Here is a 17,338-nt window from a genome sequence, read left to right as displayed (position 1 = left end):
GAATATGTTAATAATCAAATAAATTATTTGATTTGTTTTCCATATATTTCCTAGTAAAATGTCTTCCTTACAACAACCTAAGTATAACAAAATTAATATTTTTCAAATTTATTTTGGTGAGAATAATTTGCTTTTTGTTACTAACTGTGTTGTGGTAACACTTCTGTTTATTTAATTTCTTAATTATCAGTTTGAGTTTGATAATTGCTTATTGTTTTGAATGCACTTAGTTTTATTTATTAAATCTGAAGCTTAAAGCTTACTGATTCTCTGCATTTGTACCTTGTACATGTGACCTTTCTCATGTTTATTACTGTTTTGATAGCTTGTTAAACTAAAATGTTTTTGTGAGTGTATGAAAGATATCTAACATGAATGTTCATTGTTTGGTAATATGAGTAAATTAATCAGGGGAAATAATCATTTTTTTTAGTTTCACATTTTACTCATTTTGATGATATGTTCAGACTATCAGTTTTTTAAGTGAAATATTATGCTGATTAATATATTGCTATAGTTATTAATTGTTCAGGATTGATGGTGTGTTATCATTGTTACTAATCCTGTTTATATATGCTTAATACTGATCGTTATGCTTGTGAATTTTATTGTCTGGTCCTACGGCTCTGCTCGATTCACCATGTCTTCATCTAGCTGATAGAACAGGTAAAGTGGTTTTATGCTCAGTGTTTATTTGTTCATTGTTTCTAGGATAGAAAATCACCTATTATTTGCATGTTTATAACATACCATTTACCATGTTGAGGATGTACCCGTAACTGTATATTCTTTGTAAGTGAATTTCAAGTTAATAATAACAATGAAACATTTCTAATTAAAATGTTATCAGGTGAAATGATAATGATTTCAGTACTTACATGTTTCATAGCTACAACAAATACTTCAATAATTTATTTTGATATTTTTACATTAGTTATAGAGTGCTATTATGCTTTGGTAGTGAATTATAGCTTATAATTAAGTGTAGAAGTGAGGCCCAGAAAGTTCAGCAAAGTGAGTTAATAGCATTTGATTTGTTATCACTTCCACTTTAAATTATAAAAGTCAAACTTATATTTATGGCATAAACAACTGTTATTAAATTACTATTTTATTTCATATGGTATAATTTAAGTAATAGTCAGTAAGTGTTAAAATAAAAGTTACTGATTAAGTAGCTTTTTGTTATTTGTAATAGGAAAAGGTGAAGGGAAGCAATGTATGAATTTTTTTTTTGTAGATCTACTCAAATGACTTGCCAGTTTTGTATATGTTTACTGTTTCTTCCAAGTACACGAATCCTTCCATGACACACATCTTATCTTAGTTTTTTTTATTGCTTAATATTTTGTGTATGAGTTAATAAAACTTTAAAATATAGTTTAAAGCTGTGAATACTATTTCAATTTGTATGCTCAGTAATTTAAATTTTAATTTTACTTATTAAAATTATATACTTATAAAATGACATTAGAAGTGCCTCATATCTTTAGAAGTTTTAAAGAGCTTAGCCACTGTTGAATTTGTCTTTCAGATGCTAACCAGATAAAGCTATTCTAGTGTACATTATTAACACAGTAAACAATAGTGTCAAGATGTAAAATAATTATTTTAGCATTTGTTTTCTTATGTTTCTTTAATAAATTTATATGATAAAGTTCATATAGTGTGTAAGTACATATTTGTTTTATTAAACATATTTTTGTATTCTCACCAGAAATGCATGGAAATTCCAGTAGTCACGTGGAATCTCTTCCTAGTTGTTTTTTGTGAACCTGCACTTCTCAAACAGCCATCCCAACATTTCTTCATTTAATAATAGTGTCAATGGATCTTTATTAGTTATTACTGATTCTCCCAAGACCTTGCTTTTCACCAGTTGGAAAACATGGAGCTTGCTTACTGTTGGTTTTAGTTGGTTATATTTATTGTGTAAAACAGTTTAGGAAGTCTGGGATGTTTATTATAACAGAAAAAACAAACAATCCCTGGAATGCATGACATGGTGTTTTTGTTGTTGTTGTTTTTTTTGCTGTAGAAGTAGTGGAGCCTTCCCAGTGTTATGTTTCACAAAGTGTTTATTTTTCCTTAGTTATGGTGTATCATTAGACTTACAAAAACTAAATGATGCTGGAAATAGTAATACTAATCACATTATACCCACAGTTATGTTGTATGTTGAAACACATCATCCATCTTATAGAAGACAACACATAAACCCTTCTAAAAAGTATCCTATGTTTTATTTCATGGAGCTAAAATGTGTAAACATTTGATGATGTTCTAAGAACTCTTATCAGTATAATTTAAATGAGTGTTGAGTTGTATATTATCAAATACACATTTATCAATACAAACTAATCATTGAATATTTTATTTAGTTTTGCAGTTAATCTTTTATATACGCAATGTAAGTGCATACTAAACATAGATAACAAATTTAAATCTGAGATTATAAAAATACTAGATCTGTTTTTTAAGCAAAAACATTTCTTAGTAGAGTTTAAAGAAAGTTTTATAAGTATATATGTATAAATATAGTATTGGAAATAATTTTGGAAATGTCAAGGTAAAAAGGTATGGAAAGCAACTACAAGTATGTCACTTCTCTTTCATGTGACAATGAACTGCATTTGAGTACAGCCACATTTATAATTTGTTGTAATAACATTTCATTCAACCAATCAAAAATTGCTACCCTAGGATAAACTTATTACAGTACATGCAGTACATAGCTCTCTGGACTGAAATACTACTTGGAAAAATGTGTTGAAGTTAAACTTGTGATGAATCAAGAATGTACATCACATAAATAAACTATAGAAGGGCTCCATGTTTTAGTAATTGTTGCATGGAAAACTGTGAATAAGGTATGAAACTGCATTGTTAATAATATAATTATTTGAGTCGGAAAACTAAAATGATGCTGAGTATCTTTGGATCTATTTTTATGAGCCAAAATGGTAAAATAATGATCTTTCTATCTATATACAAGTGTGAATTTTACCTTATGTCTCTTATAAGCTATATTTTCATTCATTCCAAAAGATAAACAAAAAACAAACAAACAGTAGTATTTTACAGAAGCTACATCTCATTTATACTGAACACTTGGAAAGAATCAAATACATTACAATGAATGTAGTTTCCAAACCAGTGGCAGTATAGCTTTGATTGAGGGCTGATATTCAGTTACAATACATTGTGATCTCAGTGAATATGTAATTGCTCCAAATCAACTGAAGATAAGAGATAATCATAACAAGAGATTGAAAGTAGCATTATACCATTTACAGTGTAGTGGACAAAGCTTTATGTGCTTTTAAAAGATGAATACAAATTCTATTTATTCTTCAACTAACAAAATCTTGACAATGGAGAGAAAAATGTCATAGTCAGTATAAATGATTTACAGTGAAGTATGGTGGAGGAATCAGTACAAATTTGGAGTTGCAACTCAAGCAGTCGTGTTGACGATGTACCAGAAAAAAAAAGGTACTCTGATTATTGACCAAGTACAGATGGATTCATATCCATCATACTCATTCCTTAGGAAGGTAACTTAGAGTTTGGATTCATCTACCAAGACAGTGGTCCTAAGCACAATAAAACAATATATGATGAAGTAATCATAACCATGACTTCGTCTGCACATGATTCTGACATGATTATGCTTGAGACTTAAGCGGTTACATAAATGCTGTGAAAGTCAGAGTAACCAAATAACTTGGCTGAATTGTGGTACAGGATTTTTGGTAAAATATTTCACAATTGCCCAGTGTATGACAGGATAAAAAGAAGTGTAATGTTGTGTTTTAAGCAAAGGGCTCAGATATGAACATGGGCATTTGCAGAAATTGTTCTGGGGAGAGTCAAAGTTTTCTAGAAGAGGATGGGTGAAAAATTGTGTGAAAATGTGTAATAAATAAAAAAAACTTGTATAGATGTGCAGATGAGAATAACTGAACTACTAGTATGTAGTGCAATTTTTTTGTGTTAATGATTTGTACCATTAACAAATTTACCAACTACCTATTTTGCTATTCCTGTATGTGTATCAGTTAGGTGTTTCTGAAATTATTTCCAATACCATATATATATATATTCATATTTCAAAAAATGCTAATGTTGTAACACTGTTGGTAGATACTTGGTTTTAAATTAAAACAAATTATGTAAAGAAAGACAAATGCACAATTCCATTATATTGTAAATAAACATTGTTGCTTTAAACTTTTCTAATATAGGAAATAGAGAAAGCTGAAAACAAGGACAAGGTTATCAAAGATTACATCAAAAAACTTCAAAGTCGAATTAATCCTCGCAATTTGCGACTGTATGTGGAAGCTTTTCTGTCGTAAGTTTATACTACTTACAAAGGCTTTAAGCATTTCTTAAGTTATTTTTATCTCATTATTACTGGCAAAATTTGATATGTTTCATCTAAAGTAGGAATAGTGGTAAAAATACTACAATTTCTCATTTGCTTATGTTAGTAACTATATAGTGTTAAAGTATTTGTAAAACACATAGGATGTTTGGGATGAGGATTTGAATTTGAAGAAGAGTCTTTAGATTTTAAAATGAATCCTTAATGATGCCAATTAATATTATAACTTAAGCTTTTAACAAAACAGTTTCTAGAGGTGTTCAAACTTCAATTAGAATCTCAGTGTTGTTATTGGAAGTAAAACTATCTGTGATTTAGAAACCAAATCTCTAGTAAAGAAAATACATTTATCAACTACATGAATAATACACATACTATAATTCCTGTGGATCTAATTCAGCTGAGGGCTCTATGCTGTGGCATAACTTGCATGTTTGTGTTAATCCAGCTTAACTAGAAATGGGAAATAGAAACTGTCATTTCAGCCTCTCCAAAAGCTTAAAGGGTGGGGACTGCTGCTCTTGAAACAAAGTAATAAAGTACCTAAAAAACCTGGTAACAAAATGATGCCACTTGCAAAGACTAAGTTTGTTAGAAATTGGTGTAGTATTGATAAAAAAAATAAGGTTACACAATTTTAACGGCCCAGCATGGCCAGGTGAGTTAAGGCATACGACTCGTAATCTGAGGGTCGTGGGTTTGCATCCTCGTCATGCCAAACATGCTCACCTTTTCAGCCGTGGGGGCATTATAATGTAATGGTCAATTCCACTATTCGTTGGTAAAAGAGTAGCCCAAGAGTTGGCAGTGGGTGGTGATGACTAACTGCCTTCCCTCTAGTCTTACACTGCTAAATTAGGGAAGGTGAGCACAGATAGCCCTCAAGTAGCTTTGTGTGAAATTCAAAAACAAACAAACAATACACAATTTTAATCATGCATACTTAGCAAACTAAAAATTGGGAAGGGTATTTCATCCTTTATGAAAATAGTCCTGTATGATACCCAAGGTTTTCATTTCAGACAGCATGCTAGAACAGATGCACATAGATATTTATTTGTTACACTCTCATTTCATTAACTTGAAGTACTTTATAACAATCAATGTGTTCCAGAAAAATATAACTAAACTTGGCATTTAGTTTGTACCAGTCCACAGAACAAGAGGCTGCAAGGGCTGAATTAATGTGATTGACGTAAGTAGCTAAATTGGATAGTTCTAACTTGTGTAGTTATAGAAAAATGTAGACTTTTAAAGCCAGTTTTTCTGATGCTCTTTCCCTGTCATTTGGAATGCACCTATGTAAAGTGTTATCTATTAGGTATGTCATTAGTCATTATTTGAGAGAGAAAACTTGTAGAATATATATATATTTTTATTCTTTGTATGAGAAATTCTATCCAATGCAATAAGCTATTAAAAAAAAACAATTCCTCTAAAAAATGCAGCATCCTATGGTAGTATTACTGACAAATTTGTTGATAAGTAGAACATGTATCAGATAAAAACATTTTAGCAGTAGTGGTATTAGTTTGCTTTTTCAAATGTTTTTCAGCCTAAATACAATTTCCAAAAAATGGTCAATTTCCATAATAACAGTAGTAAAGTACAAAATGTTACTCAAAGTAGTGAAGTAATTTCTGACACTCACTTAATACTGCAAATATGGAGAGTTAATGTAAAAGCAGTTCGTACTTTTAGTCATATGACTGCTTTATGTGGTAAAGAGGCAACACTCCACTTCGTATTAACTTGGCAAAACTTCATTAGATTCTTTGAAAATGAGAAATGGAGTTAGATTAAATGTAAGTAATCTTTTTCTTGTTCAGTTATTAAAATATACTTCATAATATATCCAAAGCATGAAAAAAATATCTGTATGCCAAGAAAAATAAATGAAAGATAAGTTAACAGGTACTGTCAGAAAAGAAGTAAAGAATAACATTGAAAAAAAGTATGTGGGAGAGAGAGAAGAAAAATCAAATTTCTGTAAACAATGAAAAAGGAAGCAGGATGAATTTCAAGTAGCAAATGAGATTTTTGGATAATAATATAGAGAAGTGTAACACAATTTTGTTGTTGGTTGTGTTGTAAATTTGATATTAATACAGGAAAATATTTTAAGTTTTTATTGTATGGTTTTCTGGTATTTTTGTCAAAGTATTCTCTAATTGAGAAATTAAATTTGTGTTTTTTGCATTTCTGTAGAACATTTCTCCTGTCTTTGAGATATCTTGTGATAGTTTCATTGGCTTCTTGTTCTTACATTATTTTCATTTTGATATTGTTTTTGAAGGTTTTTATTATGAAAATAATTTGGTATAACTGTTAGACTATTATATTTATATGTAATTTAAAGTTAATTGTGAAGATCAGTATGTCATAATTACATGTGCTAAAAAGATAAGTAAAATGAATTTTGATATAGTTTAAGCATAAAAAAATCGTAATGAGATAAGTCATTCAAAGGTACAAAAAAATTCTATTTTCATAATAGAAAATAGAGATTTCATAATTGAAAAGAAGAAAGTGTTTTTCATTTATACAGGACTGACTTTTTGATGTTTGCACACTTGATTGTATTATCAGCTTGTGCAACATTAGCTTTAACTTGTCATTTTGAGTTATGAAAACCTGACTAATTTTTCAATGTAATAAAAGTTATTTGACACTGGCCCCCATATTTCACATTGCTAATGTTTTCATACCTCACTCAAGGAAACATTTGTAAGTCACTAAACATTTAGCCTAACATCGTATCTCACCACTACAACTATAACTTGTTGAACATAAAAAGTAATAACAATTTTTCAACTTTAGGCTGAAAATTTTACCTATAGCTTGTTTGGAAGTCAAACCTAGTGCATACCACACCCATTAAACAGTAATCTCTTATTTCACAGTTTGTTTGGAAAAAGAGGACATTTAATGAAAGTAAAATGCTTTTAAGGTAACTATTAACAAAGAAACAGCTGATAAATAAAATCTTTGGAATTCAAGACTTTAGCACTTTTGTATTAAGTACATCTTGCACATTATGTTCAGTGGTAAATAACTGAAGTTTTCTTTCATTATGATGGATATAATCCAGCAGTTATTCAGGAGTTGCCATTAAAATAGAGGTTTGTCTCATTTCTTTATAGAAACTAGGAAATAGAAGTCTTTTGAACAATGTCTGAAGTAGTCTATGAAATAACTAGTTTTGTTATTCTCTAGCAAAGCAGTATTATTTTGTTACATTGGAAACATTTAAATTATTGTTTGAGGCATGAAAAATAGATATTTTTCCATCAGATTTTGATCATATAACAAACTGCATCTGTATATCTACCTCAATACAAACTAAAATATCAACATTGATATTATATACTTAAAAGTTAAATTTACCTACAAAATGTTGTCTTCTGTTTTATGTAAAATAAAAAAATAGCTGCTAGAAAGTGAACTAACCAGTGTAGTAAAGTGTTTTCATAAATTAAGTGCAGTAAGTAAAAATTATAAATAACTCCAGAATAATTTTATACTTTGCTATTAAATTTAACCAATCTCTGCCACTCACAAGGTGCAAATGATGATGAGCATCATCAAACACATTGAACAAACAGCATTAATGACAAGTAAAGAAGCTGCTACTCAGCATAGCTCTGTGAAGGTGGAAACTGCAGGATTTGAACAGCATTGAACTAGTCACTTCATAGTCAGGCTTCTATATTTTTGAGAAGTGTATACCAGTGTGATGGTCACAGGAAATTTTAATCAAAACATGTTAAAATGTACAGCAATCTATCCTTTGTAGTAAGAATATTGGTTCTGTAACACTGTTTTTTTAGCAAGATTTTATGTTGTCAAACATAAAATTGTTGCTTACTTCACTTAGTATTTCATTATTGGAGTAATGGATTGGGATTACTTGATAGGCAAACTGAACTATAATGGCCTTCATAATTTGACCATACAGATGGATGCCATTATGAGGCAGTCATTCTCTCTGGTGGCCACTTTGTGGAATGCATAAGGGCACTTGAAAGAGTTGTCAGTGGAAACTATGAGAATCTTCTATAACTTTGCTTCCTGCCTTTCTACTACAGTTTGTGGCAATATTCATATTTTCCATTTCAGAATCACCTATCTTTAAACCCCTATCAAGACAGTTAAGAGATACACCTCATTCCATTACTACAGTTTCTTTATGAATATTCTATATTAAGATAATTATGTAACTAATGACAAAAAAAATTGTATATAATTACTTGTATTTCAATTATGAACTCTTATTTATTCCTTCAATAACTCATTGTGTTTTATAGCCGTACGGATATTTCAGCGATCTTGAAAGATAAAATGAAGTAAGTATTAAGTTTATATTTCATTTCAAATTTTATGACAGTTATGTGTAATACAAATTTTAAACTTTAAATCTGATATATATCTTTAAATATTGTACTAAATTGTATTCTAGCCTGAGCTTTGTCTGTCTTCAACATCTAATATACATTTAGCTGCATTTATGCAGTTATATGAATTATTTCTAGATGTATAAATGTTTAGATGTTAATTTATCAAAGTGATGAGTTTTATTGTCTTTGAAAAGCAGTGACCTTTTATAAACCTCTTAACAGACTGGATAATTTGTTATAGCATAAAACAAATAATTAATCACTTCAAACATTCTTGTTTGATTTTAACTTTGTAATTTTTTTACTTTAGCTTTCTCTCCACCAGACTTACAGCCTTATAACCCTATTTATGTTGCAGTTTTTAATCCTGGTTTTCTTGTTGCTTTGCAGTTTTGTGTGACTTCTACTTGTGTATTAAGAGCAAATTTTGTAATATTACTTTCTAAATAAACTGTGTTACATAGAATTATTACAGGTATTTATAAAACATGTGAAAATTGTACTTTTTATATTTACTGGAAAGTTTTATTTGTGAAGTTAATGATAATTGGCATGCACTGTACACACACAAGTCTTATAAATGTATAATCTGAATATTTTTTACCACTTGTAAGTTCATTATGAACACTTTGTCACAGAGTTGCACCATATTTTTTCAATAAGGTTATACATCTTATGTTAAAATGTTTTATGTAAGTTTGATGTTCATATCAAGTTCTTGTGTGTTATATTCAAATGTTTCATATGAGCTTGGCATTAATAACAAGTTCATATGTCGTAAAATATTTCATTTAAGATTGGCATTACTAAAGAGTTCATACATCTTATGTTAAAATGTTTAATGTGAAGAGCTCATATGTCTTATCTTGCAATGTTAATGTAAAAGTGGCAATTATAATGTTATTATGACTTACCATAAAGTGTTCCATATAACTTTATCATTAATAACAAAGTAATGCATTAAATATTAAATGATTTGCATATGATCAACATTATACAACATAACAAAAAAAATTAATTTTTAATTTACTGGTAACCCAAAAGTTAGTTTATCCACACTTCAGCCTCTTCTCGGAGTTGATGACATTTTTATTTAGAATATCAAAACTTAGTACTTTGTCAGCCTATGTACCATGCTTATTTATTGTTTAGATATACACAGAAGTAGATGTTAAAAAAATGAAAATAAAAAATAATTATTAGATAGTTCAAACAGCAAACTTTTTATCATCCTGTAGTCTAACAAAATCAAAAGTTTCTATTATAGAAGTGTCAGATAATAAGATTCTTTTGCTTCTGATATTTTTAGAAAAGTATTAACTGTTGCACTTTTTTTTAGAGTTGATTCCTTGCTTGTAACTGGATCCAAGGCCTCCCACCTTCATACAGTACATACTATGCATGCAGCCATGGATCCACGACGTACCACACTTCTAAAGGTGGATGGTGTTGGTGACGTATTGTTTGAAGCTGTAAGTTTCCTTTATGATTTCATTTACTCCCAAAAGCCAAAATAGTGATTACTCTTCAATGTTTGTAACTCTTCTTCAAAGACAAAACTCAGAATTGTTAGTTGAGTTTGTTAAGCTATGTGGATTACTATTCCTGCTGTGTAACTTTTCTTATGAGACATAGTTAAAATAATAATGTTTTTTAAAACAGTACACCCCTGATTATACAAATTTATGGAAATGTAGTACTGTTGAGAATCTGATTGTGGTTCATTTTAAGGCAGAACAAGATTAAGGGATTACTGTGTGTTTTCTGTAACTGTTGATTTAAGGTAAGGCTATCTATAAAGTGACTGAACACTGTTTCAAATCAGGTGGACTTATCCCTTAAATACTAAAAGCTTTTTATTGATGAATTACTTTGATTGTCTCAACAGCTATGTTATTTTAAATACTAAATATTCTTAAAGTATTGCAGAGTATACATCAGTTTACCCAGAATTCTTCATTTATCTACCCTCCAAGTGACTTGCTGTATATCTGTAAGGAGAAAGAAATAAGCCCTGCTTTCCTGGCAGAAGCCACATTTCTTGTTCACATGCATGCTCACTATGAATTATGAAGTGAACATTAACTACTGCATCTAATATTCCAACCAATATCATTCAGATATTTTACAAATTCTTTCAAGGGCATAGCCAAAATTTTACAAGGGGGAACGTGATATTTTCGTAGGAAAAAGGAAATGCCTGGCAAAGCCATGCTGTGGGGTGCAACTTGGGGCATGACCACTTGATATATTTTTGCAATTCTCTCTGAAACTGGTGTATTTTGATTATACCTGAAACTGTTTTTACGCAATTTTGATGTTTTATACCCCTCCTTCCTGTAGTATGCACATCTTTGGAGGCCTCATTTAACTAGTCTGCCTTTAGCATCCATGAAGATCAAATTATTGAATGTTACTGATGTTCAGTGCATCCAGACCATGTTTTTATTTTATTTGCTGGTGTTCCTGACACATTTAACTTCCTTGTAAATGCTTGCTTTTTATTCTTGCCATTTTGTTTAAGTCTGCAAAACTGTTGGTTGAGGAACAGAATTTATAAAATAGGTCTAATTCAGAAGAAACTTCACCTGATGTAATTTATCTTCTCAGCAACGTTATATTTTAAATCAACTAGTTCTGTTGCCTGAGGGTCTATTGTCATATTAAATGCTTTAGTTCTCCTGATCTGTGGGTCACTGCTGACACTTTCAGAAATGAACTAAAAGATAATAACATAGGGTCAGGCTTTCTTCTTCTGCTCATCTTATTTCTCAACTTTTGGCAATCAATTTATTTTTGCTTTTTGGTGAGGGGATCTTGCATGTGATCTACTGTATGAAATATTACATCAATTTTCTACCATGTAAACTATAAATCCATCTCATTTTAAAACCTTGACTTTCAAGGTAATTATTAAGTATCAGCTACTGTCATGTTTGTATTTATTTTAGCCACAGTCAAATTTTTTACCTTGTAGTTTTCTTTCATTGCAGTAAATTTTATTATGTTTCTTGGCACCTTATCTCATTGCGTGTTTTCTTCTTCCTTGTATCTTGTTTTTTCATCTATCCTGGTTTCTTGTTCAAGAGAAAAGAAGCATGCCTGCTAGATCTGATTTAAGATTTTAACATTTAAATTTACTTTTAGTAATCATTCCTTCTAAGACAACAAGCAACTGATATTCTCTAACCTTGAATCCTTTTTCTTCTACTTTGTAGATATCACTTGTACTTGTTTCTTTGTATTTTTTAAAGTAGCTAGATGTGCATATAAGCAACAGTTGTATTCTTGACTCAACCATTGATGCTTTTCTGTTCTATCTATCTCTCTCATCTGTACTGTTCTGGAAATTTTCATTTATTGTTGGGTTTTTTTGTGAGACACTTGGCTTTGACATCTCCTTCAATCTGTTTTAAGTGCCTGTTTTCTCTTTCTAATTCAGTTGTTTACACATTGTTGGACATACAAGACTATTTAGTTTAAGAGTGATTATTTAGGTTGTTTAGTGATTATTCTGTTTCCATTACAAGAGTGTTAAAAGTTAATTATTTTAAAAGGAGTAGTTGTGACAATATTTGTTATATAACTGTATAAGTTGTATGTTGCTTATGCAGTTTAATTGTTGTACTAGACATTTGTAATATTTTTCACATCATCTTAATTGAAGTTTTAAATTTTTCTCTTTGTATGTAATACTGTTGTCACAAGAGGGCTAGATTGGTTTGTTATGTGTTATAAATACATGAAGATGAGAGGAAGTAAATGGAAAACAAGTTCAGGTAACACATAATTAGACAAATCTTGATTTGAGTGTTTAGCAGTTTAGCCATGTTGGGTGATTTCTAAAGAAATTGAGGTGAGTTCAGTCAGAAAATGTTAAGCTAGTGAAAGTGACGCTAGACTGTGTGATTATTATTTTTGATGATGAGAAACCCACTTGAAGTAAAATTATATCTCAGGATGGCTGGTATGGGTATCAATACTTTTGCTAATAAAGCAGAGAACAATGTTTCAACCTTCTTAGATCATCTTCAGGTATCCCTAAGAAGTTTTAAACATTGTTCTCTTCTTTATTAGTGAAAGTATTAATACCCATACCAACTGTCCTGAGATATATTTTTATGTGATTGTTAGTTTAGCCATAACAGGCAATATTTAAAATGAGTTTCATGGTGGTATTGTAATAACAGAGCTAAAGAATAATTTGTGTTGTCAAAGGGTGTTCTGAAGTAATTGAACCTGCCTACGTGGACTTTGTGTCCTAACTATGTTTACCTGCTATACCAACACTTAAGACAGCATCCAAGAATGACAGCTTCACAGTTTTTATTATTACTGCCTAACCCCCATTTTTATATGTCTATAATTGAGGCCAAGCTAATAAGACACTGTTCAATCCAATCAGTAAACCTTTATTCTGGTCCTGGATTCCACTCAAACTCTGTCTGACTAGTTTGTTTAAGTCTAAGATCTTTATTTTAGGGAAAACCAGTATTCTTTATGACACTCCTTAGTTTCCTTTTCCATTTCATTGTGGGTATTGTGGTTCTTAGTATTTCAGAGGTAAATCTGCTTGATTTGAATTTTATGTTTTTAAAATTAAATTAAATATTAAGTATGTACTTATCCCTGAAGCATATTCCCACCTTCTTCCCAAAATTGGGATAAATGTCTTTGCAACTACAAACAAAGAAATATGGCTTATGGAAGGAAAGCAGAGTTTCAAGTACATTCTCCTGATACACAAAAGGTAAGTCACATGAACAGTAGAAGAGTTCGGAATAAGTTAACCTATGCTTCACATTGTGTCAAAGTCATTGAGGACCTAAAAGTGCATGATTGTTAACAGTATAAAAATAACTTGGTAAGGTTTTTAGGCATGATGATGAGAAACCCACTTGAAGTAAAATGTATTCTAAAGATGATTGGAATGGGTATTAAAAACTTTAATTAAAATAAAATACAGAACAGTATTTTGACCCTCTTAGGTCATCTTCTGGTTAATATCTAACATAACATCTAACCACGATGTCCCCTACAATCTCGTACCCATTTACACGCTCATCCCCAAGACGTGCCCAATAATGATCAGTTTAAAACTCTGTCAACCTAAAGATCACCTACACTTGTTCTGTAGTTTATTTTAATGCCCATACCAATTGTCTATAGAATACAAGGCTGGTAGTGTTTCAGGGTAAGTTCCTGTTTGAAATTAAACTCATTGCTAAAGATTTTATTTTAATTTAGTTACTTGGCTAAGTTAAGATAATTGTTTTCTTTATGTACTATTTAACACTTGTAATAGGGAAATGTAACATCTTTATATTTCATTTTCTTAACTTTTGTTACCTGTATCTCTTATTACAAAACAAATAATGACTTTATTTTCATTTGTGGTAAAGTAATGAATATTTTAGGTTTGTTACTTTTTGCTAAAGTTTATAGAGCTGACTAATATTATTTATTATATACTTTTGCAAGATAAATTAGTTATGTTTCTATTTTTAATTTTCTAACTTTTTAAAAAAAAGGAGGGGGGCAAACTACACTAACAGATTACTGTAAGAATTCTACTCTTATTATTAAATAAAGATAAAATATTAATTTCCTTTCATATTCCTGTTATTTTTTGTGAGGCATAGCTGAAGTAGTGAATCATTATTTGAAATGTTTATCATATTGTATGGCAAGCTAAAGTATTGTGTTATTATTCAAATTCTGTAATTCTTGTTATATGTAAATATAAAATAATGTTATGTGAATTTTACAACTTTTGTTGTAGATTCTTTTTTTTTTCAATTCCATATAACAGATTATAACATGAAGTAAAATTAGTGAATTACTACATAATTGCAATCTAACATTTGGTTATTCTTTTGCCTATTCCTTTTGGTGGTTCAGCAATCTTAACACTGAAAAATTGTTTTGATACTCATACTGGGCACAGCAGAGATAGCCCATTGTGTAGGCTTAATAATAAACAGGTTATTCTCTTTTCTGTTTGTTTGTTAAGAACAGTAAATATTATTCTGTAATCATTTTTCCATAAATTTTCAGCCGGACATTCTTGCTCACAACTTGCTCTTGTTTTCTCAAGGATTGGGACTGTGTAAGTTCAAAACTGCCTTATTCTTCTTAAGTTTAAACCATTTACTTGTGTAGCACTTTTTTTAGTCTGTGAATACATAGTTTTTAAGATAGTTGTATTCAAACTGGTAATGGCTATCTGCATGTGTGAAATCCTGTTGAAAAGCAATTTATTTGTATTTCTTGTATTTTTTTCATTTTATCTCATGCTTAAGATAAAATGCTGATGTATAAGCTGACCACATTATTCCATTTCAGTTTTTGAAATTTAAGCTTACCTTTTGTTTGTTATGTTGTAAATATTGCTACATGAATCCTTGTTATTTTTGTGTTGCCTTGTTTTAAAGTCTATATATTTTCCTGGTTTTCTTGCAAAGTTAAAGTTTGGTTTCTTCATACTTTTCTTCTTCCAGTGAGTACTCTACCAATGTCTCGCCAGTCATCCATCTCTTCTTAAAATGATTAGAAAAATATCACAAGTTTTTGCAGTTTTGAGAGGAAACAAAATATCTTCACTTTAGTATTATGGAAGTAGGTTTGGTACAATCACTGGAGCTTGCAAAAGCACTGGAATATTGGTGTAGTTATTGCTAAACAAATATTAGTATTTCTCTTTTTCTCATAGATTCTAGGTGCATTATTCCCCTTGAAATATGATACCTTTATATCATATTATATGGTGAAAACTTTTATATGCACTTTCCAGTAGTTTCAAATATTGTATTTATTCAAGAATTTTCATAAATTTTTTTGTAAAAAAAGAAAAGAAAAAAGGTATTAGAAACATTCCCTCCATTTGTCATAATCTAGAATGAGTGGTGTGTTTAAACAAGTTAGACATACATACCACTGAAGTTAACCAAGCTGATAATTATCTGTTGTTAACTGAATTATACATAAGAATGTACACTGTGTGCACTCAGTAATAGTGGTCCAAATTTTATTGTAGTACAAAAAGGGTATTCAGTTTTGTACATAATCATGTAGTTCAATGCATTTAAAAGAGAATGCAACAGATACGATTGATTAGATATTTAGTTGTTTGAAAGTGGAATTTTGTTTCAGTTACCTTATTCTGGCAAGACTTTTTAAAGTAGTAACTAGAAGATATATGGAGATTTTAGCTTTTATTTTTATTCGAATGTAACAATACACCAAATCCTTCACTACAACTATGCACTAAGAGAAATAATAAAAAGACCTTGAATATGGTCACTTATTATTTTGTAGTAAAATAATGGAATTTAATTTTTTTTTTACACTCTAGGAGTGTTTTAGCTTCATGTAGTTATAATAAAAAATTTTAATTACTCCTGTGTGTACTTTATTTTTCAAAAGTAGATCACATTGTTGAAAACAGTATTTTAAAAATGTTTTAGTAGTTTTTTTCATAGCCAATCTGTTTTATGAAAATACATTAAAGAAAACACTCTGAATACTAGAACATCTTCTATACCTGTATTTGTAACTAATGAACATTACACTAATTCAAATTATTTGTGCAAGCCTTTGGAAGTAACTGAACAACTTAAGAATTGTTTTCATTACATTTCCTCCCCACTTCCAAGTGTCCAACATCAAAATGCTATCGACCTGTCATGGTCAGGTGGTTAGGGTGCTGGAGAGTTGCCAGTTCGAATCCCAGTCACACCAAATATGCTTGCTCTTTCAGCTGTGGGGATGTTATAATGTTACAGTCAATCCAACTATTCACTTGTGAAAGAGTAGCTCAAGAATTGATGGTGGATGGTGATGTAAGCTGCCTTTCCTCTAGTCTTACACTGCTAAATTAGGGATGGCTAGGCCATTGTTTAGTTTTAGGAGATATTCAAAACAAACAAACCAAAATGCTTTCCTATATTGTGGTTAGTAATTTAAAAGAAAATGATGTAAGGGGCTTATAAAGACATTTTCTATACATCTATGTATGACCAAATTGCATCATTCTCTTTTAATATTGTGCTACAATTACTTTGCTAGGTCACCAAGTTTGTTTTATCTAAGGATCTTCATTTCTAAGGTTTTATCTTTCAGATAATACTGAAACTTTTATAAAACATTAATAATCTATCTATTGTTGTGTCCTGAGCATGATTCTAGTAATTAGTATATCTGACTGAAGATCAAAGGATCTTGGACGTTTATGAAAAGTACATAGCACTTAAAGGTGTTTTATAGGATTGCTGTTATGATGTATTGTTAAGAGTAGGTGCTTGAGGCAGTAGTTTCAACCAGCTGGTTGCCTTCTCTCTGAACAACATTTCAAAACTGGTGAATGCTATGTCAGAAACATGTAGATCTTTGACCTGGCCAGTTAGCCAAAACCATTGTAATCATTCATTTAAACAAAGAAACACTTTTGGAGATATTCTTCATACTTTACAACTCTGTTTACATGTGTATGAGAGAGTTTTAACATCTCACTTAACTGAGCCTTTCATACTGACAACAAGAAATCACTACA

At 30.2% G+C, this 17,338-nt stretch overlaps 1 protein-coding gene across 3 annotated transcripts in view; it reads left to right on the top strand.

The window, feature by feature from the left end:
- The window catches only part of LOC143229048 (uncharacterized protein ZK1073.1-like), a 91,713-nt gene extending 75,529 nt beyond the window's left edge, over window positions 1-16,184 (top strand). For 2 of the 3 annotated variants that reach the window (XM_076460752.1, XM_076460755.1), the window contains 6 exons: window positions 655-666; window positions 4,248-4,357; window positions 8,698-8,736; window positions 10,127-10,259; window positions 14,845-14,896; window positions 15,288-16,184. In XM_076460752.1, the coding sequence (XP_076316867.1) occupies window positions 655-666; window positions 4,248-4,357; window positions 8,698-8,736; window positions 10,127-10,259; window positions 14,845-14,896; window positions 15,288-15,331 (390 nt within the window). In that variant the 3' untranslated portion in view covers window positions 15,332-16,184. The remainder of the gene's footprint in view (window positions 1-654; window positions 667-4,247; window positions 4,358-8,697; window positions 8,737-10,126; window positions 10,260-14,844; window positions 14,897-15,287) is intronic. The other variant, XM_076460754.1, reaches the window with a different exon arrangement.
- Window positions 16,185-17,338: the final 1,154 nt, after the last annotated feature.

Source organism: Tachypleus tridentatus, chromosome 10 (genome assembly GCF_004210375.1).
Source record: "Tachypleus tridentatus isolate NWPU-2018 chromosome 10, ASM421037v1, whole genome shotgun sequence".
Taxonomy (NCBI): domain Eukaryota; kingdom Metazoa; phylum Arthropoda; class Merostomata; order Xiphosura; family Limulidae; genus Tachypleus; species Tachypleus tridentatus.
The sequence above is the reverse complement of the archived record's forward strand: the minus strand, read 5'-3'. Positions and strand labels throughout refer to the sequence as shown.